We start from the raw sequence: 18,338 nt of genomic DNA, 5'->3' as shown, positions 1-18,338 counted from the left end.
GGGTCTGTAACAGCACGAGCTCACGTTGGGGTGGGGGGGGGGGGATGAGGGGGACACAACGGGGTGGGGGCAAGACGGGGGGACATGACAGGGGGACACGATGGGGGTCAGGTGACCTCTGACAGGCAGGGGAGGGATGGGGTGGTGTGAGTCTTCAGGTCTTTAACAGTTTATTAAAGACAAAATCTGAAGTAAAAATAACAAAACGTAAAAATGTGTTAAATATAGGTGGTGGGTACAGAAGTATGCTTTTTCTCTCTTTATTTTTTTTAGTGTTTGAAATTGTTTGTGATTAAAAAGGAAGGGACCTCCCTGGTGGTGCAGTGGTTAAGAGCCCACCTGCCAATGCAGGGGACACAGGTTCAAGCCCTGGTCCAGGAAGATCCCACATGTCACGGGGCAACTAAGCCTATGTGCCACAACTACTGAGCCCACATGCCACAACTACTGAGCCCATGTGCCACAACTACTGAAGTCCATGCACCTAGAGCCCGCGCACCGCAACGAAGAGTAGCCCCCGCTCACTGCAACTAGAGAAAGCCCGTGCGCAGCAACAAAGACCCAATGCAGCCAAACATAAATTTATAAAATAAAAAAAAGAAAGAAAATGAGATTTTTTTCCCCACCTATCAGTTTGGCAAAAGTTGAATTATAATATCCAGTATTAGCAGGAATTCGGGAAACATTCTCATACCACGGTGGGAGGAACCTGGAAGTCTTTTTAGAGGGAATTTCAGCTACATCTACCCAAATCTCACAAGTGTCCAGATTCTGAGTCATTAATTCCATTAAAAATAGTCTATAATCCAAGAGTCTTCTTTGCAACTTTTTGTTGCAAGGAACTCTTCCTCTCAATGAATTGGAGCTTTTTAAGCAAAAAAAAAAAAAAGAAGGCAATTTTGCCTGTTTCACTTACCAATATTATAAAGTGCTTCAGTACAAGAAGAATCATTTCTTAGAGCCTCTTTATAGAATTCAGCTGCCTTCTCATAGTCACCATTTGCAAAAACTGTATTCCCTTTATTAGTAAGAGCTGACGGGTTATATCTGTCAGAGTTCACAGCTAAATCTGCATAGCTACTGGCTTGTGCGAATTCATTCTCCTAAAGTACAAAAATATACAAATTACTTGAAGTTCATTGTACCCCTCCTGCCTCTTCTGAGATTACAGACATGATAAAGGGACTTTCTGAGATTACAGACAGGATAAACAAGCACGTATTTTATATATCTTGGTCTCGCTGGACTCACTCCACAAAAGGTTTTCCTTGTCAAGAAGTTTCTTACAACCGACTGCCCCACAGTCATGGTCTGGACACCACCACCACTTCCACACCAGCGGTTCCATCTCCAGCACCCACTTTCCTGTCATCACTGACTGCAGGTGGGAGCTCCCCACACCTACGGCACCCACCCAGCTGGAGGCCCCACTGCCCTCCTGCCCCGTCACCCTGGCTGCATGGCCGGTGAGTCCCGCATCGCCACAGTCCACGCCTCCGCTCTGTCCCCACCGCCAGTGCCTGATTAGGACACGGCTGGGCTGGCATTCACCTGTGCCGCGAGGGCCTCCCACCCCTCACAACGTAGCTGCTGGCGCCTCGTCGGTGTGGCTGAGGGAGGGGCGCTGCTTCCCACCTCCCATCCCCCGTGGTCCTTGTCCAGTGGCCGTGGATGTGAACGTGTGGCGGCACCTTACCCTCTGAAGGCCCTTCCCAGCCTCCAGGGGCAGGGCGGGTGCAGACTCGCCCCCCTGGCCCAGCTCGCCCTCGCTCCCCACCCATGTCCAGCTCTTCCTCCTGCAGAGGACCCAGATCCACGCCGGGCTGGGCTGTGGACCACAGAGGGCATCCGAGTCCCACAGACCTCTCCACCAAGTTCACGGGCACCTGGGTTGTTTCCACCCACTCCTGGTTATTATGACTAACGCTGCTCTGAACACTCACATCCAAGTGTCTGTGTGGACTCCCTAAGAGCAGGGTGCTGTTGTCATAAACACGAAACCGTGTAACACTGTCTTTCGGATTAAGCTTCAGGCACAACTGAGAAGAGCAGTGACGGGTTGCTGACGGGGACTGGAGAGCTGTGAGGGGATGACCTCAGGGTCCTGGCAGGGCAGGGCAGCTGCACACGGAGGGGAGGGCAGGGGAGGGGCTGGGGTGGGAGGAGGGGAGGAGGGAGAGGGAGAGGAGGGGAGGGGGAGGGGGGAGAACATGAGGCGCCTGCAGGTGCAAAGGCCCAGCCCTGCTCCAGCGGACGGTCCTGCAGGGTGGGCTGAGCCTCGCTTGGCTGCATTGGCTGAGTCTTCCCCCGCCCCCCACCCCTGGGGCCTTCGTTCTCCTGTGCCCCCTCTCTGCTCTCACGATGCCTGCCTCCTCAAAGCCGTCATGCTTTGCTAGTTCCTTTCCTGTCTCCTCCATGGATTTGCACTCTGGCCTCCTCAGCCCCCAGCCCTGTGCCCTGCTCCCACCCTGAAGACACCGCCTGCTGTCTGCGTACCAGAGACGGGGCTTCAACAATTCACAGCTACTTCTCACAGTTCCAGAGGCTGGAGGTCGAACACCAGGGGGTCAGCAGGCCTGGTATCTGGTGAGGGCCCATGTCCACATCTGCAGATGGCCTCCTTGCTGTGTCCTCACAGGGCACAGGGCTCTGGTCCCCTTCTCCTCTAATAAAGGCACTAATCCCATCATGGGGGCTCTCCTCATGACCTCAGCTAACCCTAAGTCCCCACCTCCAAAAACAGTCACGTTGGGTATTAGGGCGTCAAAAATGAATTTTGGGGAGACAATCATTCCGTCCATGGCATCCATCATCAAAGCTTAAACCTCTACAGAGACAACGACGCATTTTATCTCCAACCCTGATTTCCCATCTGAGATCAGCTCCACAGGTCCTCCCTCCGTCCTCCTTCTGAGATGGCCTCGCACTCACGTCCACCACCCAAGCAGCCCCCAGACCCACCCCCGCCGTGCTGTCCTTCTCCACCCCGCTTCTCCAGAGCCCCTCCTTGGGCAGCAACGTAAAAACACCACAGTACCAACGTAGTTATGAAAAGCAGAACTCACCAAATAATACAGGAATGAGAGGTTGGTTGCAGCTGCACTCTTCACACTACTGTCCTTTTTTTCAAACATTTTTAAGGTCTCTACAGCCTAAAAATGAAATACCTGCAAGTTATTACCTTTGTAATATGATAGCATTTAGGCTTAAGTTTGGGGACCAGACCAGGGAAGGCACAGAGGGGTGATTAGTGTGTTCAGGAAAACAGATGACAGATGAGAATTTCACTTGATTATCAGTACTCGTGAAAAAGAATTCTCAAAACTGGGATAGAAAGCAATTCTGGGAGTGTCACAAAGTGACCTGATACAGATCCAAACGTAACTACACTCTGAAGCCATGAGGAATTTAAAGCACATTTTTACCCCGTGGCAAGTCTGAGATGCCCCGACCTAGCAGGACACTTGGGATGCCAGGCTCCTTGCACGAGAGGTGGATGAGTTCTCCACCCAGAAGTTACTGAGAGGCACCAGAAACAGGAAAAAGACGTGGTTTTCCTTCCTTCCTTTACAATACATTTACTGAATAGAAAATGCTTGGCCGCTGGCTCTTGGGGAGCAGTTGTGTCCAAGCAAAGCCCTTCTCAGCTTCTGCAGGGGCCGCAGCTGCTGCCGCTGGACGCCGTGCGGTCCGAGCCCTGCGCCGGTGGACGCCGTGCGGTCCGAGCCCTGAACCGGCGGACACCCGTGTGGTCCGAGCCCTGCGCCGGTGGACGCCGTGCGGTCCGAGCCCAGCGCCGGGCCACCGAGCACTTGACTCCCCTGCGGCCAAGGGCAGGAGACCTGCACACCCTGTCATAGCGCAGTAAAGAACGGCTCTCATAAAGGGTCTTGATTACTTAAGAGAAAACCGTTGGAAATTTCTAGACCATTAGTTTATAATCCCACAAAGTAAATTCTGGAAGAGAAAAACCCAAACGCCATACCGTCCATCTTGAGAGCCCCTTTCTCACTTTCTTTCTTGGAAGGCTCTTCCATAACAAGAAGCTCCTAAAACTTGCCTGGAAGTGATTCCCTGCAGAAGCTACCTCACCAACCCTACCCAGCCCCCAGCTCCTCTTCGGAGCCTCTAAGCTTTACAAGCTGCATTTCACATTGAATAAGAATTGAGATGTTTCCGTCTTTACTTTCAGATTGTGTCACTATAAATGTATGTGCTAATTTAAAAGATAAGGCAAGTGGGGACTTCCCTGGCGGTGCAGTGGTGAGGACTCCACGCTGTTGCTGCTGAGGGCGTGGGTTCAGTCCCTGGTCAGGGAACTAAGATGCCACAAGCCGTGCGGCACGGCCAAAAATAAATAATTAATTAATTAAATATAAGGCACGGGAATAGGCATAACTCACATATCCATTGAATCCTCTGACTCGAGTAGACTGTAGAAGGGAAGAAGGCTGTTCTCTGATATTTCTGATATCCATAAAGCAGAACTCGAAAGCAAACTAACAACAATGGTAATTTTTTAAAAACGGAACGCTATCAGTTTATACCGTTCCTTTCAAAGCAGCTATTCATATTATAGTCAAGGAAATGTGTTGGTTGGATCTTAAAATTCTGATATTTGTTAATCTGTGGCTCATCGATAACAATACTTTAAGACTACGTTTAACACCATATCTATCCTCCCCACAAAAGATTGCTACGAATCCAAACAATACATAAAGAACAATGCAACCCAAAGCTATTACCCAGAAGAATTAACAAAAATATTTAGAATTTAAAACATTCATTTAAAAACATGGACAGAGTAAAAGCATTATTTCAAATTTTAAGCTTCTAAACTACAACTATCCTGAAAAGGCTAAATATTCTAATAAAAGGAACATTCTCAGGTATTTTCGGCTTTGAAATAGGCTGTTTTCATACTGTTCTTTACACATTCAATGAATACATCTCTAATATTTCTGTTTTTAAAAGTAAAATAATGTACATCAATTTATAAATGAAACAGATAAAAGTTCACAATAAAATTTAGTTGTAAATGGCAAAACAAATCATGAAAATAAACATTGTTAGTTGGGGTTTTTTTTCCCCAAGAAGAATTAGGAAAATAGACTAATCTCCGTTTTGGTTTTCTTTCCTGGCTGATGCCATCTGCTACGGGCTTCAGCTTTCCTCTGGGTATGTCTGTCCACCACCACTGGCCTTCACCCCATCCACCTGTGGCTTTAGTGGAGTTCTTTCTCTGCTACAAAACAACACTATCACCACAAAAAAACCATACTCTGAGATTTCAATTTCAGCATTTTTTTTTGAGAAACATTTACAACATTACGCCAAGTTGTAAATGAAGCATCTTCGGGCTTCCCTGGTGGCACAGTGGTTAAGAATCTGCCTGCCAATGCAGGGTACACGGGTTCGAGCCCTGGTCCGGGAAGATCCCACGTGCCGCGGAGCAACTAAGCCCGTGTGCCACAACCACTGAGCCTGCGCTCTAGAGCTTGCGCGCCACAACTACTGAAGCCCGCACACCTAGAGCCCATGCTCCACAACAAGAGAAGCCACCGCAATGAGAAGCCTGTGCACCACAAAGAAGGGTAGCCCCCGCTCGCCGCAACTAGAGAAAGCCCGCGCGCAGCAATGAAGACCCAACGCAGCCAAAAATAAATAAATAAATAAAGCATCTTAATCAATGATCCTTATGAGATACGTCAATCCAATCCTTTTTAACCTGAAAGTGTTCCTTCCAAACTAAGATTGTGTTATACCTACCTCGTCATACTTACAATACACAACAAAAGAAACACAGAGTAAAAGCAGCGATGTAAAAGAAAGCAAAAATTACATTTTTAAAACATCAGTAAAATAATTGATATTAAAATTGTATATAGGCAAATGGAACAAAAAATATCTTGAATGAGAACAGCTAGAAAAGCAGCAAACAATATGATTTGGGTTAAATGAATTTAAATATGAAAAAATTAGCGGGTTTATTCCTTAGTGAACACACTTTCAAAACATGGACGATAATACAGCGTTAAACCTTTCTAAAAAGACCATTTAAAAGTATCAACAGGGTTTCCCTGGAGGCGCAGTGATTGAGAATCCGCCTGCTGATTCAGGGGATACGGGTTTGTGCCCCGGTCCGGGAAGATCCCACATGCCGCGGAGCGGCTGGGCCCGTGAGCCATGGCCACTGAGCCTGCGCGTCCGAGGCCTGTGCCCCGCAACGGGAGAGGTCACGACAGTGAGAGGCCCGCGTACCGTAAAAAAAAAAAAAAAAAAAAAAAAAAAAAAAGTATCAACAGAAAACTCGGAAAATGGCTTTCTCTATTTTGTCATCTGTAACAGTACTTCTCACACAGACATGAAATTATTTTTTTGGTCCACAGATGACTCCAGCAAGATAGCAAAGACCAATCTGTCTCACTTCACTTCCATTTTTCAGCATCCCAACAGGATCAGAGTTTCATCTGTGGCATTTTTAATGCCCAAGGGTGTGATGCTCAGATGGCAGAACAGACACAAAGATACCTAGAAAGTCTTTTTATGCTTTACACACGCTAAACAATCATTAAGCACGCTGAATCCATACACACCGTGGGCCAGCCGGTGTGCTGCCCCAGCCCTCACCACACGACAATACCATAAGCACCGGGCTGCTTCCCCTTCGCTCATGTCCTCGGGGCAGATGCCCTTCTCCCTCCTCCCCAACAAAGGCGTCAGTTACTTCTACTGTCTCCAGGAAAACGGAAGGTCCTTAAATAGGAAGAAAGCCTGAAATCTGGCTCAGGAGAGCATGGAGGAAAGACACTGGGGCCCCCTTTGGCCCTCACTCTCTGGGTCTAAACGCAGAAGAGCTGAGTTTTCTACATTGCAGGCATATATGCTACTAACAACTGGTTTTATAAACTAGGGTATCAAGTTTCATTCTCTTTATTCTCCTTTGTGATCCCCGCCCCCTTTTAAAAAGCTGTTCTTCTGTTCTCCTGTGAGGCAGACTGTGGAAGGGGAGCACCGTTCCACCCCACCCCAGGCGGCAGGACAGTGGTGGGACCAGTGACAGATTCCTTTCGTGCCCAACGCAACGTCAACGAGTAAACCAAACACGTAAAACACATGCCAGGAGAACTGCTCCAGCTCCTGGCCTCCCCCACTGCCCGTGCTTGACTCTGAACAGCCTCTGAGCTTCAGGGAACACTTTGAAAACCAATGGGGAAAGTTGACCTCTGGACTAGAATATGGTTTAGTAATTTAGCAGCCATGTTTTACATGGCAAGTGTTTATAATTTAAGAAACAGGACAGGGGAATTCCCTGGTTGTCCAGTGGTTAGGACTCCACGCTTCCACTGCAGGGGACATGGTTTCAATCCCTGGTCAGGGAACTAAGATCCCACATGCCGTGCGGCCAAAAAAAAGGAAACAGGACAAACAGGTCAAAATTTAAAACATGCTATATTAAAGGAAAGTTTGTTAAGGCAGAAATAAAAATATTATTCAACTTCAGAATAATCACAGATAACAGTAATCGAGAAAGGAGTTTCAAGGTATTATCGCTTTGACCAGTTAACATTAACTTCCATCTAAACATTTTTTTAAACTTACTTGATTAAAGTCCTTTTGTCTCAGGTACGTAATTGCTTTGTTTATTTCCAGATCATTTGCCAGCTCTACATACTGAGAAGCTTTCACAACTTCAACACACCTATAAAGTAAAGCATAAAAACGGTTATTTTATTTTGTTTTAACATATCTAGGTTTTCTTAACTGTGACTTTTCAGAAGTGTTTAAAAGTGCCCCTAGTGTTCTGTAGGACTGAGCACCTGACTCCTTCCAACACAGGCATTAAGTTACAGAGCTCTTCGGTTCCAAACCCGTTTTCTCAGCCAATTTTTCATTAGCCTCTTGCCGCGTCTAATTATTTATGGCATTTTAAATAAAATTCTCATTTTAAAATTAATAAAACTTCAGTTTGTAACAGGTAAAACTGTTTCTATATATTTTTTCATCTTAAATGCTCCGATGGTGAGAAAAATTCTACAGAACTTGAGAATATATTTAATCTTTTGTGTCCAAACTTGAACAGACTTTCACGGATCCATTGCCCAGGGCACACAAAACATCTACTGTTGACTGAACATCAGGCAATGTGCCAGGTCCTGTGAGCACGAACACATTTAGTCCTCACCACAGCCCTGAAAGACTGGCATTATCTCATGTCGTAGATGCAAACATAGATCACACAAGTAGAAAACTGCCAAGTAAGAACTTGAGCCCAATTTCTATTGCTACTAAAAGCCACTGCACCAAGACTAATGTTTTTCAAATTGAGGATCATGACCTTTCAAATAACAGAAGAGAAAAGATATCAAAGGGCTTTGTGCATAACAAGGGCAAGGGGGGTGCTTCATCGTTTTCTCACTGAGGGTCTGGTTCAAAAATGTTTCAAAGCCACTGGCTTAGACCAATAATTTAAAAATACTGGGACTTCCCTGGCAGTCCAGTGGTTAAGACTCCACACTCCCTATTCAGGGGGCCCGAGTTCAATCCCCGGTCAGGGAACTAAATCCTGCATGCTGCAACCAACACCCGGCGCAGCCAAATAAATAAATACATAATTTTAAAAAATAAAATTAAAAAATAAAATTATTAAAGCAGAAGATCCCTTTCTTCAAGCAGAACATTTTTTAAACCCTGATTTATAAAACAGCCCTTCTGCTTGCAGTGGTGAGAGAGGATGTGAAACCCAGCCTGTCAGGCACCCCTGGAGGACCTTCTCAGCAAAGCAGCGTGCAGGGCTCCCCAAAATAACGGGGAAACCCTCTATTCCACAACACACGCAGCAAATGGTCACCGAATGTCTACAACGTGTGAGACATTATGTCTAGTACAGGGCTACCAGGACACACAAAATACAGTTCTTGCCCTCAAGGGGAAGCAGACCTGTAAACTGAGTTAGGTGTAAGAACCGCGGTGAAGAAATACAGGAATGGAGGGGTGGAGACCCTAGGAAAGGTATTCCAGACATGTCTGAGCTCGGTTTAAGGGACAAGGATGAATCAATTTGACAAAAGGGGAAGGGTGTTCCATGAAGAGGGGCTCACAGACCCAAAGATGTGGAAGATCAGAAAAGTCGGAAATATTTAAGACGCTGACTCATTCCCTGAGCTGCCATCAACAAATCAAGGGGCTCAAAGACAAAAGCATGATGCTCTTCCCCTCCTGTTCCCAAACGGGATTCTGCAAAGGGATTAAGCCCCACAGAAAATTACTGGAGTCACTTTTTTCCTCAATTTTCTAAGGATGGAACAAAGCTCCCACCAGGCTAGACAGACAGGATGCCTTAGAACCTTTGGGCTAATTACCCAGAAGAATCTATACAAGAAAGGCTGCCAACATCTTGGCCCTTGAGACACTCTTCTCTCTACTTACAACATCCTCCCTCCCTTCCCCCACTTTTATTCCTACTAATCCTTCAAGCCTCAGCCCAAATGTCACTTAATCTGGGGAGCCTTCCATGACACCATGACAACAAACTACATTAGCATTAGCAATTGGGACTAAGAAATCACACAGCACACAATAAAACATAACTTGTTATGTTAGTATAACAGCAGTTACAATGTTTTGTGATTGCTAATATAATTATCTGTCTACTTAGCTAATCAAGGAGATCATAGGTGACAACCAACACTAGCTAAACTGTAAATTTCTTGAAGGCAGATACTTTTTATCCTGAACTTCCAACTGGCCTGCAGTAAACAATAAATATTTATTTTTGTTGTATACAACACTGTAAATCAACTATAATTCAATAAAATTTTTTTTTTTTTTTTTTGCGGTACGTGGGGCCTCTCACTGCTGTGGCCTCTCCCGTTGCGGAGCACAGGCTCCAGATGCACAGGCTCAGCGGCCGTGGCTCACGGGCCCAGCCGCTCCGCGGCATGTGGGATCTTCCCGGACCGGGGCACGAACCCGTGTTCCCTGCATCGGCAGGCGGACTCTCAACCACTGTGCCACCAGGGAAGCCCTCAATAAAATTTTTTAAAAAAGAAATAATGGCTGAGAACTTCCCAAATCTGGGGAGAGATGTGGACATCCAAGTTCATGAAACTAAGAGATAACCCCAAAAGTTCAACTGAAAACAATTTTCTCTATGATACATTGTAAGAAAACTATCTATTTAAAATCAAAGACAAAGAGAGAATTTTTAAATCAGCAAAAGAATCCGCCTGACAATGCAGGCCCTGGTCCTGGAAGATCCTACACGCCATGGAGCAACTAAGCCCGTGAGCCACAACTACTGAGTCTGTGCTCTAGAACCTGCGAGCCACAACCATTGAGCCAGCGAGCCACAACTACTGAAGCCTGTGAGCCTAGAGCCCGTGCTCCACAACAAAGAGAAGCCACTGCAACGAGAAGCCCATGCAGCATAACGAAGAGTAGCCCCCGCTCGCTGCAACTAGAGAAAGCCCGCGCGCAGCAACAAAGACCCAACGCAGCCAAAAATAAAATAAATAAAAATTTTAAAAGTCTAATATGACAAAAGTAATTAGTTTTGATAAGTTAAAATGTTAAATTAGTGGAAAATTTCACTCAGACTGGTTGGCATTTTATAAATACTTAAAATTTCACTTACATACCAACTACTAGATTGCAAAGACACAACTATAATCATCTTCTTAAAAAGCTAAAAACATTAGAAAATTAAATGCATATGATTTAGTAAACATTAAGAGAATTCAGGTTAGATTTAGTAACAGTAAAACAACATTTACTATTCAGTATAATTAAAGATGAACAGAGTTCATTTACTGTGAGATGCCTGTCTCCCAAATCAAGGAGATCTTAGGTTACAACCAACATTTGGTGTTCACAGAAAGGGATACAGTGATTTGTTGTACTGTACATTGATCAAAACATATGTGGAGTACATATACAGATACAGGGACACATTTTAAGGAACTTGTTTATAAACTAGGTGAGCAACCAGTCAGGTAGAAAACCAGCCGTTTTAGAAAAACACACCGTATCTGAAATGGATGAAAAAACTGGAACTGTTTATCTGAAAAGAGAAAAAACTTTAAAGAAAGCCCTTACCTCACTATCAGCAATAATTGGCAAAACCTCTGATTCAAAACAGTAGCAGGCATGCGCTATTTCCCATTCCTACCCCCATGAGAAATACAATTTCTGGAAGGATGAAAAGAGTGCTGGCTTATGAAGCAGAGAAAAGGAGGCTACAGTAAGAAAGTACCACAGAGGAGTGTGCTTCCTGCTCCAGGTGAGGCTGGGGATCCAGGGATGGGAAGCGAAGCGCTGAGCTGGGCAGCAGGAACCACTGACCGCCATCTCCAGACAGTGGACAGGGGAGCCTGCAGACCTCCCCTCATACTCAACAATGACAAAGAACAGCCAGAGAAAAAGAATGTGCTCTTGGAAATGTAAAATAAAACAATTAAATGGAATAGTTGAATGAGAAATTCAAAGAAGTCTCCCAGAAAGCAAAGCAGAACCAGAGTTGGAAAATATAAGAAAGCTAAGTGACAAGGAAGTCCAAATCCAATTGATAGAAATTTATAACTGGAAAAGGAAGTAAATTAGCAGAGAAATAATAGAATATTTTCTCAAATTGAAAGGAAACATAGACTGCAAATTGAGGGGTCTATTAAGTGCTTAAGAGGAAAATAGAAAAAAAAAGACAAATTTAAACACATTATGAAATTTCAGAACAAAGCTACAGAGAAAATTATAAAAATTATCAGAAAGAAACTGCAGGTCACCTACAAACAGCAAAGATGAGACTAGCGTTAGAATTCTAATCAGCAACAGTGCTAGTTAACAGTGAAGAAATGCTTTTTGAGTTCTAAGAGAAAACAAGTTACAACTTAGGGTATTATACCTGATCAAATAAACGATCAATCAAGAATGAGGACAGAATTAGACACAGACATGCACAGATAGATCTTAGGGGGTTAATTCAGGAAGAAATCAAGGAAAAAATAAAGATGATGTTCAAAAAGAAAGAGGATCCAACCTGGGAAAGAAATGAAGGTAAACCCCAAGACAACATTCAACACCAGGCTAAGGGAACCAACAGCTTACAGAGACTGGGGCAGGGAGAGTTCCGAGAGGGAGGACTCCAAATAACCTAAGAGAAGCAAAGAGTGCAAGAGAAGACAGAGAGGTAACTGGAGACACCAGAAAAACAAACATCATGGGCCAAATATGAAGCCTCCAGAACAAACTAAACCAGGGAGACAATGGATTCCATGGCGAGAATCTGAATCGTAATGAGGATATGGTAAAGAAAGCATACATTACTTCCACCAATAAGAAACATGAAAAGTAATTAGAAAACGGGAGCTGTAACTCTTCTGTACTTACTTGGTTTTCTAACTATGTACATGTATCTTGGACTTTAAAAATTCTGGTAGGGTACCATGCAGAAGAGGTCACAGACTCGCTCTATACTGGTTCAAAAGATCATAGAAAAGAGTGTCATGAAGGGCAACTATGGATTCACTACAATGAAGAATCTTCTAACCTTTAGAGATGTTCAGAGATAAAGCAAATTATTTGAACACCATAAGAATCCAAGCAGAGGATAAATGGCACCTACATGGGATGCTATAAAGAGGATTCTCATACTGGGTGGAAGAAACAAATTCAACTACTCATCCAAAAAATGACCTAAGATTTTTCCAGCTCTAAAAACCCTTCACTCCTATCTGGGAAATATATCCACAGACAATAGCCTTTTTAGGTGTGAGAGGTATTACACAGGATAAAAAGTTTAGTAGTACTGACAAATTTAAGGTAGAAAAAGGACATAATGAGAAAAGATAAAGTAAAAAGGAAGAGGGCACAGGCTGGAATTTATACAATGAAAGCAATTATGCACCCACATATCAAATGTAGCACACTTGCCTAAAATGACATGAACAAGAAGAAAATTATGTTAGAACTTTTAGAGTGGCCTATACTAATCTTACCATATAATAGTACTGCTTGATAAGTAGAAATCAATATTCGCAATTATTTATTTACTTTTCCAATAACAAAATTTTAAATCAATAAAAGTATAAACTAGAAAACATCATGTCCATCCAGTTATACTGAATTTCTCTCTTACCAATCATAACCTACAGCAAAAGATGTTTCAATTACAGGAGCAATGAGTTTTGCAGCTGTCATGATGTATTTTTCTGCCATGGCTTTCCTATATCAAACAAACAAAAAAGATTTAGAAATATGGTATAAAAAGAGTTTCGATTTATTTCTTAAAATGTAAGTGTAAACACTGTCCGGGCAGCTATGCTAGCAATCTGTTTACAAGTCAGGTTGAAAACCACGACTGGGAAATGCGATCAGCAAGCCATGACCCTTGGGGTCAGCAGTTCTTGGTCTGTGATGCATTCTGAGGAAAGAAGGAAAGAAAGGAAGAGGGGGAAGGGAGGGAAAAAGGAAAGAAAGAAAGGGGGGAAGGGAGGGAGAAAGAAGGAAGGAGAGAGAGATACACAGGACTCCGCAGCTGAAGCTGCATAATCTGCACTGTCTGTGGAAATGAAAGGGTGAAAACTGCCACTACAGAAACTATGGTAAATCCTAAAACTGAACTACTACACATCTCTATAGATTTGCCTAATCTTCACCTTTCATTTTACAAATGGAATCATAGAATATGTGTCTTTTGTGACTGCCTTCTTTCACTTTATCATAATGTCCTCAAGGTTCATGTGTACTGTAGCATATGTCAGTATTTCATTCATTTTATGGCTAAATAATATTCCATTGCATGGATGGATCATATATTTTTTACCCATTCATCAGTTGTGGACATTTGGGTTGTTTCCACTTTCTGGATACGAATAATGCTGCTATGAATATTCCTGTATAACTTATTATGTTATTATGTGGATGTATGCTCTAATTTCTTTGGGGTATGTATCTAGGAGACAAATTGCTGGGTCATACGTTGTCTATGAAGAACTTCCAGACTTTTCCAGAGTGGCTGTACCAGTTTACATTCCCACCATCAGCATACAAGGTTTCAACTTCTCCACATCTGCATCAACACTTGTTATTACCTGTCTTTTTAATTCAGTCACACTAGGGGGTGTGAAGTGCTATCTCATTGCAGTTTTGAGTTGCATGTCCCTAGCGAATACTGAAGTTAAGCATCTTTTCATGTGGTCATTGCCATTTGAATATCTGTTTTGAAAAAATGTCTATTCATATCCTTTGTATATTTTTAATTAGGTTTTGGCCTTTTTATTATTGAGTTGGAAGAGTTCTTCTACCTACTGTAGAAGTAGGTCCCTTCTTGGATACATGGCTTGCAAATATTTTCTCCCATTCATTAGGTTGTTTTCACATTCTTGATGGTGTACTTTGAAGAATGAAAGTCTTTAATTTTGATGAAGTCCAACTTACCTATTTTTTCTATTTACCTATTTTTTTCATACCTAAGAAACCACTGCCTAACACAGGTCAATAATATTTACTTCTATGTTTTTTTTCTAAGAATTTTGTAATTCTAGCTCTTACTTTTAGGTCTATGATCCATTTTGAAGTAATTTTTCTGTATGGTGTGAGAGAGAAGTCCAACTTCATTCTTTTGCATGAGCATAATCAATTGTTCCAGCACCATTTGCTGAAAAGACTATCCTTTCCCCATGGAATTGTCCTGACAGTTTAATTGACTAGAAACGTAAGAGTTTATTTCTGGACTCTCAATTCCATCTCATTGACTTTTATGTATGTCTTTATGCTTCTAACCTAAAGTATTATGACACTGTCTTAATTAGTGTGGCTTTGTAGCTTGAGTCCTCGAACTTTTCTATTCTTTTTCAACATTGTTTTGGCTATTCTTGGATTCCTTACATTTCCATATGAATTTTAGGATCAACTTGTCACTTTCTGCAAAAACACTACTGGGATTTTGATAGGGATTACACTGAATCTGTAATCTGGGGAGCACTGCCATCTTAGCAATACTAAGTGCCTATCCATAAACATGTGATCTCTTTCCATTTATTTAGCATTTCTTCCAATGATGTTTCACAGTTCTCAGAGCACAAGTTTTGCATTTCATTTGTTAAATTTATTCCTAATAAATTATTTTTTATGCTACTGTAAATGTAATTGTTGATTTTCAGATAGCTCACTAGCAGCGTGTACCACCACCCCTCTACGGTATTTTCAGATAGCTCACTAGCACTGTGTACCACACTTCTATAGTATTCTGTTGATTCTTACATGTTTATCTTTTACTCTGGAAACTTGCTGAACTCGTTTATCAGTGGTAAATTTTTGGGGGGGAATTCCTTAGGATCTTCTATATACAAGATCATGTGATCTTTAAACAGAGATAAGTTTTACTTCTCTCCAATCTGGATAAGTAAGTCTTTTAGTTACTTTTCTTTCTTTCACCGTTAGGTATTATAATGTGAAACTGTGGGTTTTTCATAGATGTCCTTTATCAGATGGAACAACCTCCTTTCTACTCCTAGCTTGTTGAAGTTTTTTTTGTTTGTTAAAATCCAATATGGATTTTGGATTTTGTTCCCCCCCAATTTTTTCTTTTTTTTTTTTTTTTTTTTTTTTTGGTTTACTGAGATGATCATGTGGCTTTTATCCTTTGTTCTACTGATATCCTGTATCATATTAATTGAATTTTAGATGGTAAACCAATCTTGTAGTCTTGGGATAAATCCCAATTAGTCATGGTGCATAATTCTTTTCCTATTTTGTTAGTATTTTTGGTTTGCTAATATTTTCTTGAGAATTTTTAATCTATAGTCATAAGATATTTTTCTGTAGTTTTCTGTCTCTTCTGTTTTATTTTGGTATCAGGGTAATACTAGTTCATAAAATGAACTATTTTCTGGAAGAGACTGTATAGAAATGATGTTTATTCTTCTTTAAACATTTTCTAGAATTCTCTAGTAAAACCATATAGGTCTGGAGATTTGCCTTATAAATTCAATTTCCTTAACATTCAAAGGGCTATTCAAACGATCTATTTCATATTAAGTGAGTTGCGGTAGTTTGTATTTTTTAAGAAAGTGGTCCATTTTGTCTAAGTTTCAAATTGATGTGTACAGGGTTGTCTGTAGTATTTCCTTAATAGTTTTCTGATGTCTGCAGGGTCTGTAGTGATAGCTACTATTTTGTTCCTAATACTAGTAATTTGGGTCTTCTCTCTTTTACCTTCATCAGTCTTGTTAGAAGTTTGTTAACTTTACTGACCTATTCAAAGAATCAGCTGTTTCATTGATGTTCTGTATTGTTTCTCTCTTCAGTGCCAATGATTTCTGTTATTATATCTTTCCTTCTGTTTCTTTTGAGTTGATTTTGCTCTTCTTTTTCTAGGTTCTTTATTTTTTAATTGAGGTATAGTTGATGTACATTATACATATATAAAATATATAATACCTGAAAAATATTAATATATATATACATAAAATCCCTGAAACTTATATATATGTTTCAGGTGTACAACATAGTGATTCACAATTTTTAAAGGTTATATTCCATTTATAGTTACAAAATATTGGCTATATTCCCTGTGCTGTACAATACATCCTTACAGCTTAATTATTTTATACTTTTTCTAGGTTCTTAAGCTGGGAGCTTAGGTTATTAAGACTTTCCCATTGTCATTCTAATTGCTTTTCCCTTATGGGTTGTTTTCTCTGCCTCCTTACAAGACTTTGTGATTTTAGGGACTTCCCTTTTGGCCCAGGGTTTCAGACTCCACACTCCCAAGGCAGGGGGCCTGGGTTCAATCCCTGGTCAGGGAACTAGATCCCATATGCCGCAACTGAGAGTTCGCATGCCACAACTAAGGAGCCGGCAATCCTCAAAGAAGATCGAAGATCCCGCATGCCACAACTAAGACCTGGCACAGCCAAATAAATAAAATAAATATTTTAAGAAAAAAAGACTTCGTGTTTTTAATTTTCAGAAGTTTAATCATGATATATGATGACATGGATTTTCTTGGGTTTATCCTCCTTGGGATTTCTTCAGCTCCTTGTACTGTAAGTTTATTTTCCTTGCCAAATTTAGGGAGTTATCAGCTATTATTTCTTTAGCCTAATCCCTTTCACCTCTCCTTCCCAGACTTGATGACACAAATGTTGGTTCTTTTGTAATAGTCCCAGAGATCCCTGAGGCTCTGGTTATTTTGGTTTTTAGTCTATTTTCTCTATTTGTTCAGATTGGATAACTTCCATTTTCTCTTCCAGTCACCAAATCTCTCCTGGCTCCCCTTCATTCTCCTGTTGAGTCCCTTCACTGAGCTTTTCATTTCAGCTGTTATATTCTTCAGTTCTAAAATTTCCATTTGGTTTTTCTTTATATCATTTCTTTGCTGAGACTCTATTTCTTTTCTGAGGCTGTTTTGTCATTTGTTTTAAGTGTGTTCATAATTGCTTGCTGAAGCATTTTTATCATGATTGCTTTAAAATTTGTCAGATAATTCTAACATCTCTGTCATTTCAGTGTTGGCATCTATGGACTGTCTTTTTTCACTGTTTGAAATCTTCCTGGTTCTTGGTATGACAAGTGATTCTTGGACATTCCCTGGTGGTCCAGTGGTTAGGATTCCAGGCTTTCACTGCCATGGCCCAGGTTCAATCCCTGATCAGGGAATTGAGACCCCCCGCAAGCCACAGCACAGCCAAAAAAAAAAAAAAGAAAAAGAAACTTGGACATTTTTACATTATAAGACTGAATTTTAGAAGATGTGGTATATATACACAATGGAATATTACTCAGCCATAAAAAAAGAATGAAATAATGCCATTTGCAGCAACATGGGTGGACCTAGAGATGATCATACTAAGTGAAGTAAGTCAGACAAAGACAAATATCATACGATATTGCTTCTACATGGAATCTAAAAAAATGATACAAATGAACTTACTTACAAAACAGAAACAGACTCACAGGCATAGAAAATAAACTTATGGTTACCAAAGGGGAAGGGCGGGTGATAAACTAGGAGTTTGGGATTAAAATATACACACTAGGGCTTCCCTGGTGGCGCAGTGGTTGAGAGTCCGCCTGCTGATGCAGGGGACACGGGTTCGTGCCCCGGTCTGGAAAGATCCTACATGCCACGGAGCGGCTAGGCCCGTGAGCCATGGCCGCTGAGCCTGCGCATCCGGAGCCTGTGCTCCGCAACGGGAGACGCCACAACAGTGAGAGGCCCGCGTACCACAAAAACAAAACAAAACAAAACAAACAAACAAACAAACAAATATGTATATATATATATATATATATATATATATATACACACACTACTATATATAAAATAGATAACTGGG

The 18,338-nt window shown here is 41.9% G+C and overlaps 1 protein-coding gene across 3 annotated transcripts in view; it reads right to left on the bottom strand.

Annotated features, from left to right (window-relative positions):
• Nucleotides 1-18,338, bottom strand: part of IFT88 (intraflagellar transport 88) — a 76,768-nt gene that overhangs the window by 27,424 nt on the left and 31,006 nt on the right. For 2 of the 3 annotated variants that reach the window (XR_008619071.1, XM_055089685.1), the window contains exons 14-18: nucleotides 13,133-13,219; nucleotides 7,603-7,702; nucleotides 4,404-4,499; nucleotides 3,066-3,152; nucleotides 917-1,103 (exon numbers count right to left, since the gene is read on the bottom strand). Coding sequence is in view for 2 of the 3 variants with exons in the window: in XM_055089685.1 (XP_054945660.1) it covers nucleotides 917-1,103; nucleotides 3,066-3,152; nucleotides 4,404-4,499; nucleotides 7,603-7,702; nucleotides 13,133-13,219 (557 nt within the window). In the remaining variant the exon portion in view is untranslated. The remainder of the gene's footprint in view (nucleotides 1-916; nucleotides 1,104-3,065; nucleotides 3,153-4,403; nucleotides 4,500-7,602; nucleotides 7,703-13,132; nucleotides 13,220-18,338) is intronic. The other variant, XM_028497284.2, reaches the window with a different exon arrangement.

This window comes from Physeter macrocephalus, chromosome 13 (genome assembly GCF_002837175.3).
Source record: "Physeter macrocephalus isolate SW-GA chromosome 13, ASM283717v5, whole genome shotgun sequence".
Lineage (NCBI taxonomy): Eukaryota > Metazoa > Chordata > Mammalia > Artiodactyla > Physeteridae > Physeter > Physeter macrocephalus.
The sequence above is the reverse complement of the archived record's forward strand: the minus strand, read 5'-3'. Positions and strand labels throughout refer to the sequence as shown.